Source organism: Eretmochelys imbricata, chromosome 3 (genome assembly GCF_965152235.1).
Source record: "Eretmochelys imbricata isolate rEreImb1 chromosome 3, rEreImb1.hap1, whole genome shotgun sequence".
Taxonomy (NCBI): domain Eukaryota; kingdom Metazoa; phylum Chordata; order Testudines; family Cheloniidae; genus Eretmochelys; species Eretmochelys imbricata.
The window spans coordinates 191,108,155-191,133,960 of record NC_135574.1 but is presented as its reverse complement, the minus strand read 5'-3'; the positions used below and the strand labels follow the sequence as shown (position 1 = coordinate 191,133,960).

At 42.7% G+C, this 25,806-nt stretch overlaps 1 protein-coding gene across 4 annotated transcripts in view; it reads left to right on the top strand.

Moving 5' to 3' along the window:
- Positions 1–25,806, top strand: part of USP34 (ubiquitin specific peptidase 34) — a 274,188-nt gene that overhangs the window by 197,419 nt on the left and 50,963 nt on the right. For all 4 annotated transcript variants that reach the window (XM_077813985.1, XM_077813986.1, XM_077813988.1 and 1 more), the window contains 14 exons: positions 896–1,059; positions 2,380–2,445; positions 4,166–4,312; positions 4,403–4,459; positions 4,578–4,655; positions 15,936–16,030; positions 17,510–17,682; positions 18,486–18,639; positions 20,815–20,893; positions 22,283–22,336; positions 22,443–22,538; positions 25,109–25,173; positions 25,272–25,347; positions 25,444–25,491. In XM_077813985.1, coding sequence (XP_077670111.1) covers positions 896–1,059; positions 2,380–2,445; positions 4,166–4,312; positions 4,403–4,459; positions 4,578–4,655; positions 15,936–16,030; positions 17,510–17,682; positions 18,486–18,639; positions 20,815–20,893; positions 22,283–22,336; positions 22,443–22,538; positions 25,109–25,173; positions 25,272–25,347; positions 25,444–25,491 — 1,352 coding nt within the window. The remainder of the gene's footprint in view (positions 1–895; positions 1,060–2,379; positions 2,446–4,165; positions 4,313–4,402; positions 4,460–4,577; positions 4,656–15,935; positions 16,031–17,509; positions 17,683–18,485; positions 18,640–20,814; positions 20,894–22,282; positions 22,337–22,442; positions 22,539–25,108; positions 25,174–25,271; positions 25,348–25,443; positions 25,492–25,806) is intronic.

Here is a 25,806-nt window from a genome sequence, read left to right as displayed (position 1 = left end):
AGCTGACTTGGGCTCGTGGGGCTCAGGCTGCTGGGGGCAAAAACATTTAGACATTTGGGTTCAAGCTGGAGCCAGATGCCCAAGCCCTGCGAGCCAGAGTCAGCTGACCCAGGCCAGCTATGGGTTTTTTATCCGTGTGCAGACAAACCTTGAGACACTCTGCTTGTAAGGAGTCACAGTGCCTCCCAGAGCACACGAATAGTATATCTCTTGCAACAGTTTTAAAGAAGATGCAACAGGCATTCTCTCCTGCACCTCCACATAGCGCTGCTACTCAGTGAAGGAGGTGGGGAAGGATGTGTGAGCCATTACTACTGCCTTTCTCCTTTGGATTGGCTAGCCATCCTGAGGCCACTATAGGGGTATGTCTACACTGCCGTCAGGGGTATGATTTGCAGCACATGTTAAGCATTTCCAAGCTAGCTTTGAGCAACCTAGCTCACTAAAATTAGCAGTGAAGCTGTAGCAGCTTAGGCTGTGGCATGGGCTAGCCACCTGAGTACAACCCTGCCTGGGACCTAGCTATGTACTCAGTGGCTAGCTCATGCTGTTACAGCTTCACTGCTAGTCTTAGCAAGCTAGCAAACCTACATGTGGTATAATCACAGTTCCCGACAGCAATGCAGACACCCTAGGAGAGAGCATGTCCTGCACTCAGGAGAATGTGGGGACTGCAGCTGTGCTTCAGACTTCTGGGGAGGGCCTGTTTGTGCTCATTCTGTCCCCCCATGCACATGCTCAAGGTGCAGGCACAATCTGGTTCATTATGTCTGTAAATCTAGAATATATAAACATATCTTAATGAAAGGCATAATGTTTTGTAATTATGTATTTTGTTGTCTTTGTAAAAATGTACTTTGAGTTGATTTATTTTTGTAATTCATACTTTTTCCAGCTTCCCATGCGCCTTACAAATGGGATTATTGGCCACATGATGATGTTCGAGCTGAATGCAGGTTTGTTGGTCTAACTAATCTTGGAGCAACTTGTTACTTGGCATCCACTATTCAGCAGCTGTATATGATACCAGAGGCTAGACAAGCCATTTTTACTGCTAAGGTATGATTTCATGTTTTATTTTTAACGAGTGTTTCCTTTATAAACATGCATACTATGCTATTAATTATTTCATTATGATCAAATGATAATTTTTTGTTAGTGGCTAAGGTGCAAAGAGATGTGTTTTTTTCTAAATATTTGTAATACAAAATATGATAGTTCTTTAAAGCACAATTGTGATAAATCCCCACTCTTAAATCCATGCTGCTAGCATGCTACACCCATAGATTATTGTGAATTAAATTGACTTTTATGTAAATTGTATATAAACAGCCTATCATTCCTGTTTCTCTTACTTCTTTTTACTTATTTGTCCTTAAATTGTGAGCTCCATGGAGCAGATACTATCTTGAATGTTTGAAAAGTGCCCTAGATAGAGTGGGTGCTAGCATAAATAAATATTTAAAAAATACTTTTAATAGATTAAAGTTGTGAGCCCGTTGGTTGCAACAGGGAACATTGCATTCTGCTCCCTGAAGTTAATAGGATGTGGATGGCATTTATGGCTCTAACTTCTAGTTCCTTTCTGATCAGTGTTGATGAAGGACCTCCTCTGAGCCACTGTTGTCAGCTGCTATTTGGATGATTTAGTTGGGGATTGGTCCAGCTTTGAGCAGGGGGTTGGACTAGATGACCTCCTGAGGTCCCTTCCAACCCTGATATTCTGTGATTCCACCTAACCACAGTTCAGCCAGGATTGCCCTGCTGGAAACTGAGGAAGCTCCTTGGCCACTCACCAGAACACTAGTAATTAGAGGATAAGGCCTTTAAGAACTCCAGCCCATTACAGCACCATCCTGGAGTCACCCATTGGGAGCCATCTATCTTTATGTCATTACTGAATGAAAGAAGTAGTAGTTCCTAATTTAAGAATACTAGGTTTTTTTTGTTTTTATTTTAATGAAGACTGGATTCATACACTGGGATCCAGGGGCGTCTGGCTAGTGTGAATTTTTAGAAAGTACTAACCATTCTGTAAACTACATTTATCAGAAAGTAATCTAGGTTTCCAGTGAAATAATGTGCTAAAATGCAGAAAATGAGGTTGTAGTATTTTAGGTTAAAAAAAAAAAAAAGGAATAGGTACACATGCACATTGTGTGTGCTTGCATGCATATGCATGTAAATATATATGATCATTACGACTGTCATTTATACTAAAATAAAGTATCATTAAAATTTTTATTCTTTTTTTTTTTGTAAAGAGAAATGCAATAATTGGGCTAATTGTTCTATAACTTTTCAGTGCCGGTTTTTGGGGAGATTTCTAAGCAAAAAAATTAGAAAAAGTTGTAATCCTATTTTATGTATCTTTTTTAGTATTCAGAGGACATGAAGCACAAGACCACTCTCCTAGAACTTCAGAAAATGTTTACATATTTAATGGTATGTTCTGAGAAGCACTTAAGAGGGAGGAGGGGTGGAAGGGAAGAAGAAGAAGAAGAAAAAAATTATCACTGTATGAGTATGTCTACACTTGGAGCTTAGAGTCTAGTTTCCAGCTTGAGGACACAGACTTGTGCTAGCTCTCATTAAGCTAGTATGCTAAAAATAGAATGTAGCTATGGCAGCATGAGCTGCAGAGTGGGCTAGCTTTCCTGAGTAGATGCCTAGGATCTTGCATGGTCATGTACTCGGGGCAGCTAGCCAGTTCCACAGATCACATTGCTGCAGTTATATTCTATTTTTAGCATGCTAGCTAACGCGAGTCTGTCTCCTCGAGCTGGGAATCTCACCCCCAGCTCCAAGTGTGAAAGTCCCCTATGTTTTTGTAAGTTTATGGATCATAAATGTATTTGTACCCAATATTATTAAATAGGCAGTAGAGAAAATTTGTATATTTAAATATTTGTATGTTTAAAGTTAAGAAAACTTTAACACTGAGAGCACAATTGTGGTACTAAACAACCTTGCATTAAAGCACAGTGCTGATGTATACCATCTAAGACGGGGCTCCTTGAAGCACTGTGCCTCAGCTCTAATGCGCATGCTCTCCATGTACCCTGTAGGGGTTCTGAGGGTATGTCTACACTGAAATTAAATAGTTGCAGCTGGCCCGGGCTATGGGGCTGTATAATTATGGTGTAGACGTTGGGCTTGGGCTGGAGCCTGGGACCCTCCTTCCTCATGTGATCCCAGAGGTTAAAGGTTACGTGCTCCTAAATTGGCTCCTAAAAAGCAAGAAATATCCAATGAAGGCATTTTTCCTTTGACATACCTTTAACCATCACACATCATTTTTACCACTTTCACTGACAAAACTCTTTGCTATAATTAAATGCCCCAAACCTCCAACATACATAGTAACACCATATGCAACACATTCTTCACAATCACATTATATATAATGGAGATCCTTAACTCTGGTCAAAATAACATTAACATAGATGTCTGTCAAACAATTTTGAACCAGTGAACTATATGATATGTTTCAGAGTGGTAGCCGTGTTAGTCTGTATCAGCAAAAAGAACGAGGAGTACTTGTGGCACCTTAGAGACTAACAAATTTATTTGGGCATAAGCTTTTGTGGGCTAAAACCCACTTCATCGGATGCATGCCGTGGAAAATACACCCATTTTTTTCATGTTCTCTGTATATATATATCTTCCTACTGTATTTTTCACTGCATGCATCCGATGAAGTGGGTTTTAGCCCATGAAAGCTTATGCCCAGATAAATTTGTTAGTCTCTAAGGTGCCACAAGTACTCCTCATTCTTTCTATATGATACGTTGTTTGCCCCTGGAGAAGAAAGACTGAGGATTAAACATTTCTCAAGATCAAGCTTTTAATATCTGCTATCTGACATATGCTTATCTAATACTGTATTTGGTGTCTGAACAGATCCACAAAATGTGAATCATCAACTCTCTATTGAAATGCTTTTATTTTACTTTTAATAAGTATTTATTTGTAATATTAATGCTACACCTGTATTCTGCTAGTGATTTTGAAACAATTTGGTAGTTAATTTTTTCAGAAGCATTTAAATTTCCTTTATCATATTATATTTTTATATTAACTGTATTCATGTTTTTATATACATTTTATTTTAAAGTTGGTTTTTTTCATATATAATTTTGGGGGTCTTTTCTCCCCCCAAAAGGAAAGTGAATGTAAGGCATACAATCCAAGGCCCTTCTGTAAAACCTACACCATGGATAAGCAACCACTTAACACTGGAGAGCAAAAAGACATGACAGAATTCTTCACTGATCTGATAACAAAAATTGAGGAAATGTCTCCAGAATTGGTGAGTTCTTAAAACATGCTACAAAAGGGGGCTCTTAAAGCTATAGATTTGCTCAAGTTTTGTTGACAGAATTCGTTCATTTATTCACAGAAAAATACAGTGAAAAGTTTATTTGGAGGGGTCATTACAAACAATGTTGTGTCTTTGGTAAGTATCACTTTCTTTCCTGCCCACTTCATTCCAAGATTAGAATATCCATTTTAATGTATCAGAATAATTCGTTGACTTTCCTTTACCACTTTTCTGTTTTGCTATTTTCATTGAGGACTGTGAGCATGTCAGTCAGACTGCTGAAGAGTTCTATACAGTGAGGTGCCAGGTGGCGGATATGAAGAATATTTATGTAAGTTCTGCCATGATGGCAGTTGTAATATAGATCATAATGTTTTAAGGAAATTAGCTCAGTCATGTAAAAGAGATTTCTTATTTTACTGTATTGCATATGCTGCTGCTTTCCACACCTGCACTTTAATTTGAGCACAACTCTGGGCTTTGTTATGACTCCATAATTTTGTAATATTGCGTGACAGCTGTTCCATTGCAGCAGGCCATCTGTGAATGGTCCCAGGAGTTGATTTAGAACCCTTCAAGGATCCTGGACTAGAAATTTTATTACTATAAAAAAGATCACTTCTTGTTCCCTGCTATGTTTTTTATGTTTTATATTCACATTTTAAGAGAAATGTGTCAAAATTCCAGGGTTAACTGCAGCTCTGCCTCCTGTGTGAGGTGCCCCATTGGGTCTTTGGCCTTCAGCCATCGGCCCCCTATCAACAAGGACCCATGTCCCTCTCCTTCCCAACCAGGGATTTTACGTTTGCAGACCCCTTACAATTCACTATGTTTATCCCAGCAGGTCTGATCTTAATGCAGCACCTGCGATTCTCTCTCTCTGAAGAGACAAAGATAGTGTCTGCTAGTGACCAGAACAGTACATTTATTGTAGGGCAATAGCTTACAGAGAAAACATAGAATAAAACTATAAGCAATCTACACAAATGCTAAGCTTACCAGATGTCACCCATCTTCCACCTGGAGACTGTGGCAGTTTTCAGTCCTTCAAATCCTTCCAGCAGGGTTTTGCTGTCTTAATTACAAAGTCATGTCATTTTTTTGGTGCCAAATGAGCATCTGATTCAGTTCAGCCTCCCCATTTATACCAAAAAGCTTTTCTTAGGGCATGTCTACTCTAGAAATGTAATTCGACCTATGTTAGGTCGACTTACAACCACCTCAATAATTACTACAGTGGTTCATGTCCACACTGCCCTTCGTCTGGTGGTGGTGTGCATCCTCACCAGGACTGCTTCCACAGATTGAAAAGGGGCAGTGTGGGGGGCTGATAGCCTAGGCTCTGAGCAACACACGCAGCTCCCGACCAGCAGCTTGACTGCCTTCTCAGCTCTCCAGTCCCCTCCTCCAGGAGGCTGGCTCTCCCCTCAGGTCTTGGCTCCCCGTTCCCTGCCACCAAGAGCCTGGCTGCCCTGAGCTCTCGGTTCCCCACCCAGCTGCTAGCTCTTTGCTTGGAGTCCAAGTGGCTCCTGGGCTCCCTGGCTCCTCCCCTCTTCCAACACCACCACCCCCCGCAGGAAGCCGGGAGCCTCTGGGCAGCTGCCAGGCTGCACCCTCCCTGCTTCTAGCCAGGCTGCACTGTGGGCTCCCCAGAGCCTTTTGGCTCTCTGCAGGGAGCCCGAGTGGTGCCCAGAGGCTCTCTGCAGGGAGCCTGGGTGCTGCCTGGGAGCCACCCGGACTAAGGGTGTGGAGGTCCCCACCAGGAGCCCCAGGGAGACGAGTGCCAGATGGGGGTGGGGGCAGCACCAGGGCTGCCTGCGGGGAGCCAGGAGCTTTGGGGCAGCAGCCAAGCAGGGAGTCCAAGCAGCAGCTGGGCTGGGAGCGGGGGCAGCCAGGCTTTGAGTAGGGCAGGCAGAGCCCAGCTGGGAGCCCTGGATCAGCCAGGCTCTAGCCGGAGCCCCTCACTCGCTCCAGAGACAGCCCGGAATATAATTCCCAGCTCACAAAGATTCAGATAACCTTCGCAGATACAAAAGTTTGACTGAGGCAGTTTGACACATCTCAGTATAGTAGTGTTTTGCAGTTCCCATACTTCCAAGATCTTGCATTTGTCGCAAAAGGTTTTTGTAGTTTTAAATGTCAAAACTGATGAATGTATTAAGTGCTTTTGTTCATTTCATTTCTTATATTCTATATTGAACTATGTTTTAAGCCAAAATCGCATATTTGAGTATTGTCCATACAAGTCCCCACTCCTGTAGAGTGGGTCTGTGCAGAGCACCAAAGCTCAGAGGAAAGCTTGGACCTTGAGGGGCAGGGGTACATGTTGCACCCGGAGCTAGAAGGAACCAGTGATGTGATGGGTTTCTCCATCTCTAGATTGTTGACCATCTTGTCTGTTTTTTCCCGTAGTAGGATAGTTAGTGTTGTTAGTAGTTACTAGGATAGGTTTAATACTGTTTATTTAAAAAAAAGAAAATCATTTTCTTAGTTGGGAACTACTTTGGATCCATCATCCTTACAGGAAGAGGGGTTCCTGGAAGAAAACAAAAAGGACTAAGTTTAAAGAATGCCTACTTCACAGTTTATTTCCTAGTCTCTGACCTCCATACCCAGTCATCTAGAAGTTTTGTTAAGGGACATTTACCTAGTCTGTGCCACATCTGCATAAAGTTACAACCTGGGTGTGGCGTTTCATCTGTAATCCATGCTTATGGAAAACAACCTACAGCTTCCAAGACAGACTCACAACCACCTTCGAGCTTTTCTTCAAAGATGTATTCTTGGGTTTTCAGAAACCCAGTGCTGAGAGAGTATCAGAAACATCTGCTAGACCAGATAGGGCTTTGGCCTCAGTTCCACAACATTATTTTTTGATGTCAAGAGATTGAAAGAAGAAAATATGGCACCATCAATCCACAGAGTCCTTTTCTCTTCGAAGAACTACTCCTGAGGGAATTATGCACCACCGTGAATGCACAGAATTCATGTCTCCCGCAGATTTCTTTGCTTCCCTGCAGAAAAATGACTTTCTGACAGGGAAATAAAGGGAAGCTGCAAGAACAGTCACACACCACTCCCAAGCAGTGTAGGTGCATCATTTCGGGCACCCAGAGCAGCCGGCGGAGAAGTAAATCTCTGCTGGTCTGGGGACACCCCCAGCCAGTGGCTCCTACCCGGAGCCAGGATCAACCGCTCGTCCTGGCTGGGCTGGAGGCAGAAGAGGGCGGGACTTCCTCTTCCCCTGAAAGGAGTGGCTGGGGCTTTGTCAGACCCACCCCCAGAAACCTCCTGCAGCTGTAGGAAGCTCAGCATCCACCCCTGCTGCCCCCATCGCTCCTCAGCGATGGGGGGAGGGGTCACTGTATGGGGAGCTACTCCATCATCCACCCAACCCCCATGCATCCGGATCTCCCATACTCAGACACCCCTGCCAAATTTCACCTGGTACAACCAGAATCCCCCTAGCCCTCCATACCCAAACCCCACCCCACTGAACATCAGCCTCTAGATCCGGAGCCTCCCTGCACCCAGCCCCCCTGGCTCCAGACCTCTTCCCCCTGCACCCAGACACCTCCCAGTGAGCCCCCCCCACTCAAACCCCCATCCTGATGCCCCAGCCCCTGCACCGCTCTGAGCCCCACATCCAGACCCCCATGCCACTGACCCTGAACTAGCTGCACCCAGACCCCCACCCAGAACCCCCTGCAGAGATACCCAGACACCTCCACTGAGCCCCAGTCACCTTTACTTGGAAGCCCCCGCACCTGGAACCCCTCCAACGAGCTCTGTGCATCTAGATCCCCGCACACCTAGGCCCCGCCACTGCGCTGGCTGTACCCAGATTGTCCCACACATAATCCTCTCACCCCACACCTGAATCCCCTCACACTGAGCTCCTTCACACTTGGATCCTGCCTGGTTAAGCCTCCCTGCCCACACCTGGTGCAGAGGGCCAGGGCCCCAGAGTTTCTGGGGCAGGCCCAGGCCTTGTGCTGTGTCAGGGTCAGATGCAGCCTCACCGCTGAATCCACGTCCTGGGGCTAGGGTGGCTGCAGGGTGATCTTCCACCTTCATGCAGCCATTGGCCTGTGCTCCCCACTGCCATGCTGGAACCTCTGCATTTATTTATTGACAAATAAGACTTGCAGAATTTTAAAATGGATGCAGAATTTTAATTTTTTGGCACAGAATTTTTAATTTTTGGGCGCAGAATGCCCTCAGGGGCATAAGAACTAAAGACTCTCGTTTATCTCCCAGTCTCTGCCTCAGTTTCACATTCAACAAAAGAGGAGTACGCTGTGCGCTTTTCTCCATCTTGGAACTAGTTCTTGTTATCACTGAAGACAAGTTCTTCTTCAAGTGCTTTTTCATGACCATTCCAATCAGGTGTGCGTGCGTGCCGTGTGCACGCCAGCAGAAGATTTTTCCCTTAGCAGCGTCCGTAGGGTCAGCATGGGCACCCCTGGAGTCACGCCTTCATGGCACCCAATATAGGGCCCTGCCGACCCCCGCACCCTCTCAGTTTCTTCTTACCACCGGTGACAGCTAGCTGGAACAACTGTGGCTCTTGCATTGCAAGCGCTTTTGGCAGTGTTCACTTCAGTCTTCATTGTTAAATAGTTTGTTAGTTATTAGTTATTGTAGTTGTTGTGATACTTGGGGGTTCCCCCCACCAACAACTTTTTCCCCAGTTCTGGGGTATGCCCTGGTCCCCAGGGTTTAAACTCTGCAAGGATTATGGCAAGTTTATGCCAAAGAGTAACCCGCACTCTTCTTGTCTACGGTACCTTGGGGAGAGCCACCAAAAGGACAAGTGCAGGATCTGCAAGGGATTTCTCCCTAGGACCCTTAAAGACCGGGATCAAAAGCTCAAGATCCTGCTAATGGAAGTGGCGCTCCGTCCACAATCCAACCTGGGGTCCATAGAACCCACGCCGAGCATTTCCTCATCGGTTCGCAGTGCTCCGGTGCCGACGGTGAGTGAGCTGGTGCCGGGGAAGGACCCTAAGGACTCACAGCTCCGCTCAAAAGAAACTCTTCTGTCTGGCACCGTTCTCAGTCCCCGGTGCCACAGAAGAAGAAAAGGCTAGAAAAGGGTCGCTCTCCCCATCTAAAGACCAAGGGACCTGCGGCATCGAAGCACATCTCGAGTCAGGCCACCTCGTCTCTCCAGCCCTCCAGGGTCTGGTTGATTCCTGCCCTATCTGGGGTTCAGTTGAGTCTGAACCCTCAACGGTCCCTGGACTGCCAAGGTGATCACTTCTAGCTCCCCTTGACACCGGAGGCATTTGAGGTAGCCAAGGACCTTATATGGCTCTCAGCGCTGTCCTCCCTGCAGAGGAGAGACAAGTCACTGGTGACTGCATGGCTCCAGTTCCAATCAAGGAGCAAAGCAGCGATGATGGCGCGCCGATCCCCATCTCCAGCGAACCTCTCCCTGGCACGGCCCACCCATGCAGGGGAGCCACACTGGTCCCCGACCTCTCAGCACTGCTCTCCGGCAGCCTAGAGTACTGCTCCTCCATGGTCCTCCTACTCAGAGACCTTGAAGTCTGAGTCGGAATCCTATTTCTCCTATAGGACCAGGAGCCAGTGGTCCAGATCCTGCCGCAACCACCAGCACTACCTAGCACCATGGCCTCCGCAGTGGCAGCCTTCGACACAGTGGCCCTTTTGGACACCCTGAGCGCATCACCAGGGACAGATCCAGGGCCTGGGCCCAAGCTCCAGGTCGGTGTCCTCTGCATCCTTCGTCCCCCGGCCAGCACCACCACTGTCCCCTGGGACCGACCCTCCCATCAGCGGCACTGCTGGCGGCTGCAGCATCGGTACCACCAGTGTCGACGATATCGGCACTGCCAGAACCAACAACTTTGGCACCACCTGCCTCACCAGCAGCATTTCTGCCCCCAGCTGCCCTGGCACCACATGCTTCGGACCTAGGAGCTCAGCAATACCGCGTGTTGCGGGACCCACGGGGTGCTGAAGGGAGTGAGCAGGGCCCGCTGCCAGGCCTCTCCTCCTCATCCTCCCCAGATGAAGCTGTGGCCGGGACGTCGACGGCCCCAGCTCTAAGATAACAGGGTCCTTCAGCAGCTGTTACGTGGTGTTGCCCAGAACCTGGGCACACAGGCGGAGGAGGTCGTGGAGGACTCTGACCCTGTTGTCGACATCCTCTCACCCTCTGGTCCCTCTCTAATCCCCTTGCCCTTAATAAGGACGATTACTGAGACAACAAAAACCCTATGGCACACCCCTGCATCTCTGGCCCCTACAGCCAAGAGGAATGAGAGGCGGTACTTTGTCCCTTCTCAAAGATATGAGTATTTATACACACCCCTAGCCTCCTACCCCCCCGACTCCCTGATGGTTGATGCAGCCAATCAGCGAGAGTGCTAGGGCTACCAGGGACCCGCCCCTAAGAGCAGGGAGGCAAAAAGACTTGACCTTTTTGGCAGGAAGGTCTATTCCACCACGGGAATACAGCTCTGCATTGCAAATCAACAGGCCATAGTGAGCAGATATTCACACAGCGCCTGTGCTGCGATGGCAAAGTTTGCTGCACTACTGCCGCAGGACACTCATGCAGAGTTCTCGGCATTGGTGGAGGGGGGAAAGCTGGTCTTCCAAGATTCCCTACAGCTGCACTAGAGGCACCAAATGCAGCCTCACATGCTATGGCCATGGGGCTTGTAATGAGGAGGGGTTCCTGGTTGCAGGTCTCTGGTCTGCCCCATGAGGTTCAGCAAACAATCCAGGACCTCCCCTTCAAGAGTTCAGCCCTCTTTTCCGATAAGACGGATAAAAGACTCCATAGTCTGAAAGACCCACCAGCCACTCAATGGAGGCATTTCTGCCCACAACCTCCCTCTAGGTTCTACCAACCTCAAAACTGCCAGGACGCTCCTTGTAGGAGAAATAGGATCGGTAGAAGGAGGCAGCATCCCTCCTCAGGCCAGGGCTCGGGCCAGCCCAAGCCATTGCCTGGCCTCAGACCAGCCTTTTGAGGGTGCAGACGAGGACGGCGCACTAGTACTGGAACTGCATCCAATCTTTCTTACCTTTTGTCCCGAGTGTCCCCTTTCTGGTCCCATATCACCTTGGACCGCTGGGTGCTCTGCATGGTAGAGAGGGGATATTCCATTAAATTCGGTGCCTTCCTACCCTTCCACCCCCCTCACCCATCCCTCTTCAGGGACCCCTCTCATGAGTAACTTCTTATACAGGAAGTGCACTCACTCCTCTCAGTAGGGGCAGTGGAAGAGGTTCCTCAGGAGCAAAGTGGCAAGGGTTTGTTTTCCCAGTATTTCCTAATACCGAAAGCCAAGAGTGGCCTCAGGCCCATCCTGGACCTATGGGAACTCAAGAAGTTCATCAAGAAACTCAGGTTCCGCATGGTCTCTTTGGCCTCCATTATCCCCTCATTGGATCCAGGAGACTGGTATGCCGCCCTCGACTTGAAGGATGCGTACTTTCACATAGCGATAATTCCACCTCATAGAAGATACCTCAGGCCAGGGCATACCTCCCAGAAGCCAGGTTTCAGTCACTGGGCAACATCATATGGGGCCTCAGGCAGTTCCCCACCACTACAGCAAGGAATTGCCTGGAGCTTCTGGGGCACATGGCCGCGTGTACCTACGTAGTACAGCATGCCACACTCAGGCTTCGTCCACTCCAGTCATGGTTAACGTCAGTATATCAACCAGCTCGGGACACTTTGGACAGTATCATAGCCCTGCCTTGCCTGATACTAGGCTCCCTCCTGTGGTGGCTCGACCCACAGGTAGTATGTGTGGGGGTCCCCTTCACCAGCCTCCAACCATCCTTCTCATTAATGACAGATGCGTCAGATCTGGGATGGGGGCACATTTGGGAGACCTCAGGACCAAAGGCCTCTGGTCTCAGGCGAACCTTGCTCTACATATCAGTGTCAGAGAATTGAGAGCGGTGCACCTAGCGTGCCAGGCTTTCAGAGTCCGTGTATCAGGAAGATGTGTATCAGTCCTCATGGACAACACCACGGAAGTGTTTTATATCCACAAACAATGGGATGTATGCTCCTCTCCCCTTTGCCAGGAAGCCCTCATGCTGTGGGACTTCTGTGTAGACCACTCGATACACCTGCGGGTATCATACCTCCCTGGGATACAGAACGAGCTGGCAGACAGTCTCAGCAGGTCTTTTCACGGCCGCGAGTGGTCCCTCCAGCCCGACATAGTGAGCTCAATCTTCCAACACTGGGGCTTTGCCCAAATAGACCTGTTCGCCACACAACGCAACAGGAATTGTCAACTATTCTGTTCCTTCCTGAATCACAGCCCAGACTGCATTCCTAGTTCTGTGGGGAGGCCGCCTCCTATACTTGTTCCCTCTGGTTTCTCTCATTCACAAGGTGCTCCTCAAGATCTGCAGGGACCGAGCCCTAGTGATATTGGTAGCTCTGGCCTAGCCACGCCAGCACTGGTACACATCACTCCTGGAAATGTCTGTGGTAACTCTGGTCACCCTACCACTCGTTCTGGACCTAATCACACAGGATTACGGCTGCCTCCGGTATCCAAACCTCGAGTCACTCCACCTCACAGAGTGGAAGCTTCATGGCTGAATGCTGTGGAGCTGTCCTGCGCTGATCAAGTCAGACAAGTTCTCCTTGGAAGTAGAAAGCCCTCCACAAGGGCGATGTACCTGGCCAAGTGGAAGAGGTTCTCCATCTGGTCAGAGCAGCACCATCAATCTCCGATGCTTGCCTTGGTGCCATTTATACTGGACTGCCTCCTCTATCTTAAGCAATAGGCAGTGTCCATATTGTCAATAAGAGTTCACTTGGCAGCTATCTCCGCCTTCCATTCAGGCACAGATGGCTACTCAGTCTTTGCAAATCCAATGATCAGCTGTTTCTTTAAAGGTCTTGACAGACTATACCCGTAAGTACGACAGCCTACCTGGCTTGCGATCTCAATCTAGTCCTTTCCAGACTTACGGGACCACCATTTCAACCACTGGCGATGTGCTCCTTGCTTTATCTCTCTTACAAGATGGTGTTTCTTCCCTATCTTCCTTCAGTGACCCTTCTCACAGGAGCTTTTTACAAACAGAAGTGACTTGTTGCTCTAACAGGAGCAGTAGAAGTAGTCCCACAGGAATAAAGGGGAAATGGATGCTACTCCCAATATTGTCCCATTCCGAAGAAGAAAGAGGGTCTTCATCCCATTCTCAATCTGAGGAAACTCAACAGATACATGTGCCACCTCATATTCAGGATGGTAACACTTGCCTCCACTTGATTCCAGTGCTCCAAGCCCAGGACTGGTTCGCAGCTCTTGATCTACAAGATGTGTACTTCCACATTGCCATTCATCTGGCCCACAGGAAGTATCTGAGATTCACGGCCAGGCCAGATCACTACCAATGCAAAGTTCTACCCTCCAGACTCTCCGTAGCACCAAGAGTATTGCAATGGTGGCGGCAAACCTCAGGAAACAAGGGAAACATGTCTGCCCACATCTAGATGATTGTCTGAACTGAGGGTTCATCCTCGGATGAAACTAGCAGTAGTACAACAGGCATTATCTCAGTTGGGACTCCTGGTGAATTATGAAAAATTGTCTCTCATATGATAGAATGCCTAGCAGCTCTACTTGTCTCTCAAGCAGTATGAGCTTGCTTACCAAATGACAGATTTTAATCTATTCACTCCCACATATTCAAATTACTGGCAAAACTGTCGACCACAGTGCATGCCTGTCTAGCCCTGGCTCCATCTTGAATGCTGCTGGTGGACACATCAGGGAGGGTTGGGGAGACTCATTTGGGTCACTTCCAGGTACAAAGGCGTTGGTCCTCAGTCAACCTTAAACTCCATATGAACCTCTTAGAGCTAAAGTGGTAAGACTGGACTGTATAGCTTTCAGACATGCTCCACAGGACTTGGTAATGCAGATCATGATGGACAACACGCTGGCAATGCACTACACCAACAAATCAGGCAGCATCTCTTCCCATTTATGTCAGGAGGCCATCGAACTTTGGAAATGGTCCCGGCTACATGAGGTGACCTCAGTGGTCCCTCACATTGTTGCCAATGTTGGTGTTACTATGATTTTAAGAGAATGAACAGAATATTCAGGTGGACTGAAACTATAAAAGGGAGGGGTGAACAAACACCCCAAGGGACCTCTCCTCTCTCTCCCTGTCCATCTCTTTTGAGAAGCCGAAAGAAGCAGCCTTTGGACTCTGGGTGAGGGGTCCTGACCTAGAGGTTGGTCAGTAAGACTACTGGAAGCAAGTGGTGAGAAACTTTGCTTGACTCTAATATAGTTTGTTACTTTAGGCACTAGAAAGCGTTTGATCTTTTTTCTTGTAACCGTTTTGTCTTTTATGCCTCATTGCTTGTATTCCCTTAAAATCCATCTCTTTGTAGTTAATAAACTAGTTTCATTGTTTTATCTAATCCAGTGTGTTTAAGTTGAAATGTCTGGGCAACTCCATTTAAGGTGGCAAGTGGCTGTATATTATTCCCTTAAAAGAATAATGGTCTTAATATATTTGGAATGTCCAGGAGAAGGCTGGGCAGTACAAGGCATACATTTCTGGGGGGAAATCCAGGACTGGAAGTGTGTTGGGTCACCCTGCAATATAACCAAGGCTGGTGAGAGCCAGGGTGTAACAAACACATCTGGAAGTGATCTGCATACTGGCAAACTGTTTTTGCCATAAACCATTAATATGAGCAAAGCTCCTTTACAGAAGTGCAAGGTCTATCAGTACATGCAGAATAAAGTGGAAGTCTCTCATTTGAAGGGCTGGATATCTTCTTAATTTTTGCATGTTAGTGTTAATTAATTTATTGTATGTTCTCCAATTAAAGATTTTAGGTCAAAAGGAAAATGGTAGATATGCTAATGATGATGAAATCAGCCATTTGGTTTTGTTTTTTCCTTTCTTTGACACTTGTGTATGTGCTGATAGTTAACAAAGTAAAACACTAATGCATTTTGAGAAGAAGTCTGACTCAATGGTCAGAGTGTTAGACTGGAATTTGGAACACCCAGGTTCAATTTCCTGCTCCACCACAAACTTTTTATGTGACCATGGGCAAGTCATTTAGGGTATATCTGCACTGCGATAAAAAGTGTCGAGTCTCAGAGCCAGGGTCAGTTAACTTGGGCTAGCGGGACTAAATATAGGAGCGTAGAAGTTCGAGCTTGGGCTGGAGCTCAGCCTCTGAAACCTTGCAAGAAAGGAGGGTCTCAGAGCCCAGACTCAGATCAAGCCCAAACGTTTACATTTTTAGCCTGTCAGCCTTAACCCTCTGAGTACGAGTCAGTTGGCCCAGGCTCTGAGACTCAGCACTGTGGGTTTTTTACAGCAGTGTAGACATACCCTTAGTCTCTCTTTGCTTCAATTCACCATTTGCCAAATACAGATAATAGTACTTCCCTACCTCACAGGATTGTTGTGGGTGTAAATATATTGAAATATGGCGAAGAGCTCAGATACCACACTAATGTGTGGTATATATGTAGCTGATATAAACAGATTAAGTACCTAAGATAGATCTGAGCTGTGAAAGCACTTATTTGTTTTTCTTGTTCATTGTACACAGGAATCTCTTGATGAAGTAACTATTAAAGATACCTTGGAGGGTGACAACATGTATACCTGCTCTCACTGTGGGAAGAAAGTGCGGGCTGAAAAAAGGTATAATTGTGAATAAACAAACGTTATTAGCATTTCTTTCTAACTATGAGTTCCATTAATTTCTGTTCGTAGTTTCCATCAAGTGAGAGTAGTAGTCCAAAAATAATCTAAAATCATGATAATTATTTAATATTTGAATAACAATAATACTGGAGACCGAAACAGGATCCTAGCCCCACTGTCTCAAGCACTGTAGAAACATATAAAGATGTGATCTCTATCCCAAAGAGCTTACAATATAAAAATATAATGATCTACCTAAAACATTTTAGGAAAAGGTCACCTACTCCATAATATCTGCCTTTCTAAAATCGTAACCTCAATGCTCTCGTTTTTCATCATAATCCTCACTGTTCCTTTTGTAGAAACAAATCTCAGTGTATTTTGAACTCATTTACTGTATATGTTTTTGATCAGTCAACTTTGTTGGAAGTTTATTCCATATTTTCATTACTCTTTACACAAAGTGATTGTCTGGGTTCTTTAATCTTGATTTCTGCTTTTAAAATTGTTCTGTAGCTTTTGGAACTCTTTAAAATATATAAAGAAAGTATGTGTGTTATCTGTATCCTCTTATTTTATTTTTAAAAACTTCACCTGATATTGGAAGCTTCACAGTTGTTTTTTGCAGTGATTATAAGTGGCACAGGAGAAAGGTTCCTTACTGTAAATCTTATAAATATGTTCAGGAGTCTAAAGGTTTTAGTACAGATTATGTTCTGCGTTGAAATATGTCTACAAGAAAGAGTTTTGCACATAGATATATGAGTCGTGATGGCAGTGTAGTTAGCAGATGTTGATGCCAGGGTCTGCAAAGAAACAGAGGCTTAGAACCTAATAAGTCTACCATTTTTTATTTTTGCAAGTAAAGAAAGGGCCTAGTCTTTATTAATGACTATCCAGGTTGAAAAATTCAGATTATAGATTTCAGCCATGTGTGATTGGAATGAGGAAAAAATAGACTTACACTATCGGGAAAGTGTTCTCTCCCCCTCCCCCCCATCATCTTTTCATAATTCAAAAATACTGATATGATTTATTTAAAAAATGAAAAAAATCCTTGGACTGAGACTAAGCATGGACATTTTCCATCAGAAAAGATTATTTTTTTCAGATTGTAAACGGAGTGTGAAACAGCACACAAAACAGGATCATTATTCTTTATAAGACGTCCCTGATGTAATCTTCACTGTAGGGAGTGCTATTATGTGCTTACTGTAATAAAGGCTGTTTTAAATCAGTCTTCTATCCAGTACCATAATGTAATCCCTGTTACATGTCATCTGATGACAAGATTTTTTTATAAAATTTGACTAACTGACACTGTGTAAGGGATTGTGGTTGCTGATTTTTAAATTTTAGGTGACGATTTCTAACATGAACTGGAAATGAATGACAGGAGAGAAAGTTTTGAGAGATTTTGTGGCAGTATTATCTAGCAATTCAGTTTTCTTAAATATTAATTCCTTGCATCTTTAGGGCATGTTTTAAGAAATTGCCTCGCATCTTAAGTTTCAACACTATGAGATACACATTTAATATGGTCACCATGATGAAGGAGAAAGTCAACACACACTTCTCATTCCCTTTACGTTTGGATATGACACCTTACACAGAAGATTTTCTCATGGGAAAGAATGACAGAAAAGAAGGTAATTGATTTTGCTTTGTCCCTATAGTTTTTTGACAACCGAACAGTGCTGAAAATTCGAACTTTTGAAAATTTTTGTCTAGTAGTGTAATATAGTGTCAGTTAAACTGCGTAGCCAGGTGGCCATGGGCATATGGTGAAATTCATGGAAATTAAGCTCTAAAAAGTCCTGGAATAGTAATATTTCTTAGCAATACACACAAATCCAAATAGTTAATAATTCTAAACACATCTTTCATGTAATTAATCCCACATCTTTCTGTCTTCTCCTTCATGTGAGGTTAAAAAGCAACTAAAGGCTTATGAAGCCTATATTTTTATTTGTTTACAAAGAAATTGTAATTTATTATATTTAATATCCAGTGACTGCTAAATAATTTTCTCTGTAAATACAGCACAATAACCAATATAAATTATTGATAAAACTATTTTTATAATGAATTAAAAATTCCTGGCTTGTTATGTATAGTTTGTTGTTGATTTGTTTTATATTTGCAGGATAATATGGTGGCCAAATTCTTGAACTTTATAAAATGGTCCACCAGTAAGGAGCATACATAAACTGCAAAAGCATTACTGTGTATGCTTGTATTCTGGGTCAGAAGCAACCCCAGAAGAATAGTGACCCGTGCTCCACCTGTTGGGTGTGGGCTTTCTGGCTGCTACCTATTGCAGTGCCTAGAAGATATATGCTGTTTGTCAGTGTATTTGGCAAGAAGTATTTATTGTAAGTTATCTGTATTAATTCTAGTGTTATGAAGGTTAAAGGAATAACTTGCTAAATATTGTATTAAATTATTTAAGGTTTTAAGGACGACAGTGAATATTTAAAAGAAACTGAAAGTTACGAGTACGATTTGATAGGCGTGACCGTTCATACAGGAACAGCAGATGGTGGTCACTACTACAGTTTTATCAGAGATATAGTCAATCCCCATGCTTACAAAAACAACAAATGGTGAGTTGTTAAGTGTTTAATAATTCTTGTTTGTGATGTATTTGTATTGTGATGTACTGGAAAATTCTTAAGATGACAATGTCATCTATTTCAAATAGGGTTCTTTAACTCCCTTGCTTGAACTGTCCTGTTAAGTGATTGCAAATATATTTATTTATCAATTTATCTTCTTCCAGTCAACAAACATTTTCTCCTGGTTTTGGTGGGGCCTTTAAAAGAGGGTGAGCATTGGGTGGATTGATCAGAAAGTAGCTATTTAAAATCCACTGTATGTTCTCTATTAAACTATAAAAGTTTAAAGATAGGTCAGATTTGCCTACATTTCTTGCTTGTGTTACATCAGTTTTGTAAAGTTCATTGGCTTTGCCATGCCAATAGGTGCAGACCACCACATGCTATTAATCCTGTTTGCATATATTCAGCACGAGATGTTCTGATGCAGGTCATAAGATTGTAAAGAATCAGTAAAAAGAAAAGGAGTACTTGTGGCACCTTAGAGACTAACCAATTTATTTGAGCATAAGCTTTCGTGAGCTACAGCTCACTTCAGCATACATGCTTGTGTAATAACTTTGATGTATGCAAGACATATATGAAGCAGAACAAAATCATTACTCTTTACACTGTGGGCTTTCTTATGCTAATTAATATTGCAGTAAAATGTATTATTAGCAGTTCAATGCGCATTAACAACTTTGGTAAAATGACTAGGTTTCTGTATGTCAGAGAGATGCCAACTGCTTTGGAAGAGAATGTTTACATTTTCTTTTGTAAAGCAGATTCAGAAAAAAAACCCAACTTGTTTCCATTATGATAATAATTATTCTTTGTCCTTCAACTTTGTCCTTTTTGTTTTCAGTTTTTAACTATCAATTTTCATGGCGGTGCTTAACTTTTCATTTTGCTTTTCTTTAAATCTATTCAACTCTACATCTGGGAAATTCTCAGTTACAGTTATCAAAATCTGTCCTTACTGTTCTTTGATATATGCAAAATATTGTTTTGTCTCATCTGGAATTTACAAATTTGCTAGTGTTTTCCAATCTGTTGAATTTTTTCAGTGCTCAACACTTATCAGATGTAATTATCAGTGGTATGTCTGAAAATTTTGTAGCCTTTATTTTTTCTAACCCCAATAGAAAAGGGAAAGGGAGGGAGGCAGTTTCTCTAGCAGAGGTCTTCAGCAGAGACTTCCTCTTGTAACAGTCATTGTGTCCATTTTAGCTGAACATCACATTCATATTGTAATGTTCTTTAATGGGGCTACTTTTGGAAAAACCTTGCATCAATCTCCTTGCTTAGTGGTGTTGGATTTTAAGAGTCTGGCATTGCCCTTTTCTTCTCAATTTTTTGTGACTTCTCTTGTTGATCATGTTTCAGAGGAAGGAAAGATGTCCTCTGACTTAGAAAAATAAATTTTGCTCCCTTCCTAAAACATTAAAGATCTAGATCCATCTATCCATCCAGGGTTCCTTTGGCTTTCAGTAGTCTAAATAATAATGTGCTGGACTCCCTCAAGCTGTCCACTAAGATCCTCAGCTCCTCTGAATTTGTTTGCTGAGCATTATGAAATTTGTCCATGAAGGTGGGGTATCTTGTTCCACCTCTGTAAAATAGTATTTCCCTTAACAAGGAATAGCATTTTTGTGAGAAACAGTGGATTCAACCCCCCTCTAACTTGTCAGGCAACAAATTTATATTTTCAGAAAAAAGGACTAGGTCCTCTTCATTGGGAAAAAGTCAATCCTTTGCAGTCAGATGTTCCTTCAGCTGTCTAAGTCTAGTTGCGGTATTTTGGGAGTGTGCCCAAGCCTTCCTTCTCTGCCCCTAAGAATGGGTACAAAGGTTTTGGGCAATCAACCTGTTCCCTCCACAGACTTGTTTTTTTTTCCCTTGAGGGGTGGAATCTATGATTTTCTTTTCATTCTTGTGGAAAGCCATCTCTCTGAATAATAAGTCCTTTTTCTCTTGAGGGAAGGTGCTCGTGTCATTTTCCTGGCTACTGATTGACAAATAACAAATTAGCTGGTCAATGTGAATGTAATTTTGCCTTTACTTCCTCATAGTTTTATCTTTCACGTATAAATGTCATTCTTTTGATGTAGATGTTTGGTATTCTTCGTCTACTGTAAGAGAGGTAACAGACAACTGATTCAAAAGTTTAATCTTTTATAGGTATCTTTTCAATGATGCTGAAGTAAAACCGTTTGATTCTGCTCAGCTTGCTTCTGAATGTTTTGGTGGAGAAATGACTGTAAGTTGTAGCCTTTACCTCAAGACTTCTTCCCACCCCACCCCACCCTTTTTTTTATTACAATCTCAGAAGGTAGTACTGGACAGTAGCCCTGCCCTGAGGACTCAGTCACTCGGGTTCCATAGTGCTCTGCCTTGCCCTCATACCCCTCCAGTTCAACATGTATATGAAGCTGCTAAGGGAGTTTCATTGAGAGGGTTGTGGTAGGGACAAGGAGACTGTACAGCCTGAGTCTGTTTATTTTCAGGCCATGGTGCAAAGTCTGTTTGGTTGCCCAAACTTTCCCTGAGAGGGAGTGGGTTACCTGGAGTGTAAGTTGATGAAGAGGGAAGTTCTTTTGGTGAATTGGGAATTTTTTGGGTGGAATGCAGAGCCAAATTAGTTTTTTGTATGTGTTTAAAAAAAAGTCTATTAGTGAAGTAGCTGTACATTAACTTTATAAATACAGGTGTATTTTGCCCAAATAAACAGTTGCATAGCAATTGATATCCTTTATAACTCGTGTATATTATTATTCACATTACATTAGTTTCCTGATCTGTACAATAGTGATAACTTTTTTTAAAGCGTTTGAGATCCTTGACTGAGAAGCACTAATAAGTATAAAACATATTAATATTAATGCTTCAGGAACCACCAGTAGCTGCCAGAAAATGTAGTTCTTCAGACTACTGTCCGGAAAGAATTGGCAAATCAGGCACGCACCAATCCCTAAACAATTGTTTAATGTTTGTGTATTCAGACCTATGCCTTGTATAGTTTTTCTTTCGGTCAGAGAAGGGAGTTTCATGGATTTAAAATAAATATTAAAAGCCAATTACTTTACAAGGCTGTACCAGCTTCTTGCCTTGACTTTTGAATCTACTGTATGAATCAGCCTTTTGTCAGCAGTGTGAATATTTTTACACACCTTTAGTACAAAGCACTGTTAAACCAATTGCAAACATTCACAGTGTATAAAAAGCCTATGGCCATGTGTTTTCCTGATTTGCATGATTAATAACAGCTTATTACAACAATTCCATGAACAAGCTAAAAAATTCCACCTGGTAAAGTTGCCATGCCAAAGTACAACACAAAATTGATTCCATGCAGAAGATCTGCAAAACTTCTGCAGACTCCAAAAAAAGAGGATATGGTCTGGAGAAATATGAGAGGAGTCAGAGTCAAAATACTGCATATGCCACCTTGGAAAATGAAAGTAAGCTACTACAAAAAACTAAAAATTATTTAACGATGAGCAAGGAATATAATTGATGGCAGACCCTGCATGGAGGGCATAAAGTGGAGATGCCTCCTTGCATACTGAGACCAGAACCATCCACAATGAGGCAATAATAACTAGCTTGTAATGAATATTTTCAGTAACCCGTGTTGTCTTTTTGACAGACCAAGACATATGATTCTGTCACTGATAAATTTATGGACTTCTCCTTTGAAAAGGTACCCTTTTCCCCTTTCATTTGCTAAGTAAATATATTTTTAAATTTATGACCTAAGTAATTTCTCTGTAGAGCAAAAGTTATACAGATTTCTTTTTCCCTTAAAGACACATAGTGCGTACATGCTGTTTTATAAACGGATGGAACCAGAGGAAGAAAATGGCAAAGACTACAAGTTTGATGTTTCATCAGAGTTGCTGGAGGTACAAGTTGGTTTGCTTTAACAATGTAAAAATATAGTAAGAAATCCTATCCCAATCAGTGGGATCTGAGTAAATATAGAAAATAAAATTTGATTTTAAATATTAAGATAATTGAAAGGCTTGCCATCTTTCATAGAACGTTTTGTAATGTAACATTACTCTTTACATTGCTAAAATTAACATTGTGTCAGTGTTTCCATTATAATCCACTACTTTCCAGAGTTTGTAACCCAGCAGTAAAAATTAACTAAAACTTGGTCTCGTAACCTTTAAAAAAAAAAAAAAAAAAAGGAAGGTTGCATTTTTTGTAAGTTCCATTTTATTTAAATAAAAAATAGCAATGCTGGCAACAAGACAAAAAGTGTAAAATGGATATTAAATTATATAAAATACTGAAATTCACTGATATTTCTAAAGTGAAAAGAATATGTAATTGAGAGCTGGCAGCATAATCATCAAAGAAAGCACAATAAAGAAGATGGTCCATTATACGTATAAGGCATAACACAGACTAGGTTGTGCAGTTGTTGTGACATAATTTAGCTGGGTGTCTTGTTCTGTAGTAAGGCCCCAGGCCAAAAATCAACTGTCTCCAGCACACCAGAAGTGCAGTTATATTACAACACACTATTTGAAATAGTCATAACTAGTGTACTCCAAACAGGAAAGAGTTTGGTTTATTTAAAAAAAACAAAGAAACTCCAAAGTCCATTTCTGTTCTATTGTACTTACAAGTGGGCTGCAAGAAAAATAGTTAAACATTTATAATAAATTATTTCTGTGAGATGAGAAAATCTTTCAGTTGAGCTAATATGCTTCAGAGATCTTAAACAGAAAGAATGGTTTCAGTGTAAAACAGGCTTTAATATCTGAGGGCCTTCTATATCCTGTCAATTTTCAATGCATTTAAGCAACTACGGAATGGAAAATTATAGCGGGAATTCTGACTTGAGCGGTTTTTCTCTCGGTCATATAGACTAGACCAGAGCTGTCCAGCCTGTGCCTGGGAACCACCTGTGGCCTTCAAGGCTCTAAATTGTGGCCTTTGATCGCAAAATGCATTAAGAAGATTTGTATTGATTACAAATTGAAAGCTTGTGTCTTGGGTTTATGGCCTGTGATTGTTAAACTGAAGTGTTTGAATCAGCCCTGTTGCTGTGCGGAGAAGATGAGGCAATGCCTCTACTGTAGCTCTAACATGACAGACAGTGTTCTGAGTAACTGCAGCTGCTAAAGCGCTCATTCACTATTTGCCTGTTGTGTTGCAGAGGGGAAATGAGAGAGTAGTTCTTTCCTGCAGACTTGTGAGCAGGATAGGAACTCAACTGGCTCTGCTTGACCTAGGGAAGTGCCTAGCAGAGGATGTGAGAGGAAGAGAAGAGAAGCTGAGAATCAGTCACCCATTGCATCTCCCTTATTTTAGGGCACATAAAAGCACTGAGGGGTGCTCTAACTTGTCAGCTGGCTACCAAGGGACTTGGCTGTTGAGGGACTATGTGCCAGCAGGAAATAGTTGGAACACATCATGCACTTGCCTCACATCCTCCATGTCTCTTAACCACCTACTCCATGCACATACTTTGCAAAAAATTGCAGGGAAAGAGGCATAGGAGCTGAACATGTCAACCCTGTGCCTGTTAGAGATGCATCTCTGTCTGTGCCAGTGGTATCCCTAATAGGGAATTTGCATTTGATTGGGGTTTTTTTTGTTTGTTTTTGTTTTTTTAACTCCTCTTCTGCCACCGGAGTGGCCCTAGAGAACAAAAAACAGCAGGGAATCTGTCCTAATGTACTGATTTGTGGCCACTTTTATGTTTTGGCTCTCAGTGAATGAACACTGAAAAACAATGAAAAAGTTGGGCATCACTGCTCTAGTCCTTAGCCAGCCAATCAGATTATGCTTTCAGTCCTGCCCAATTAAAAAATAATCCGTAGAAGACTTCAGCAAAGAGTTAAAGTTTCAAATCATTCATATTGGAAAAAAAATTGTGCAAACCAATTTGGTCAAAAACAAAATTTCAGTCAAGGAGATCTGGCACAAAATGTTGTTTTGGCCCAAATTCTGCCTTCAGGGTTTTATCAAAAGTTCATTGAAGTCAACATAAGTCTTTCCATTAGTTTCAGCGAGCTTCGGATCAAGCCCATACTCCTTAATTGCACCCAGGCAACCCCATTGACATTACTTCTAATGTTTATTTGTTGGCTTTAATGGGGTTGCATGACTTCAGTGGGAGATGCTGGGTGCTTAGCATTTTTGAAAATTGTGCCACTAATTTAGACACCTAAATATGGACTGAGAAACCTAGTATTAGGTACTTATTTTTAAAAATCTTGGACAAGTAAGCAAGTATGTGGAAAGGTGTTTGTGTGTGTGTGTGTGGAAGGGAGGGGTGATTGGGAACTGTCGTCTGCCATAGTAGAAATAAAACATTGAACCTATATTTTAAACTAAAATTGAGAGACAAAATTGGGTTTTTTAGTCAACCAATGTTAATTTTATTTTTTAAATCACACAAACTTTAATGAAGTAAACTGGTTTCTTGTATCTGATGTTAGTATTTTTTCTTCAGTGGATATGGCATGATAACATGCAGTTTCTTCAAGACAAGAACATTTTTGAACATACATATTTTGGGTAAGTTTTGCTGTAAATACATATTATTCTGAGATGTTTTTACTCAATCCAGATTTTTAAAATTTATTTTAATTAACAAAATATATTACTGACTCTAGGTTTATGTGGCAGTTGTGTAGTAGCATTCCAAGCACATTACCAGATCCAAAAGCAGTCTCCCTAATGACAGCAAAGGTAAAGTATCTTAACATCATAAAACATTTCTTCTAAACGGAATATGTTTAAATGATAATTCTGGACACTGATTAATTGTATAACATTTTCTTGCAGTTAAGCACTTCCTTTGTTCTGGAGACATTTATCCATTCAAAAGAAAAGGTGTGTTGGTTTGCTTATAAATTCATAATAAGTAGTTGTATGAATTCAGTGAAATTTACCTGTCCCTCTGTGCTTTTATGTAAAAGGATGTGGTTTTGAGTCAAACATACACAGTAGTCACTACAAAGAATGTGTACAGTTTCAGATTTCATAGTGACCCTCAAATGAAAAGCATAAAAATGGGTTTGTGCCTCTTTGCTTCTTTCTACTGTAAATTTAAGGCTTGAAAAATTGTGTGTGGTAGGGATGGGGAGTGTTGGGCTGGGTTGGGTTGGTTTTTTCCCTTAGAAATGTCAGGACTGACAAATCTTGTAT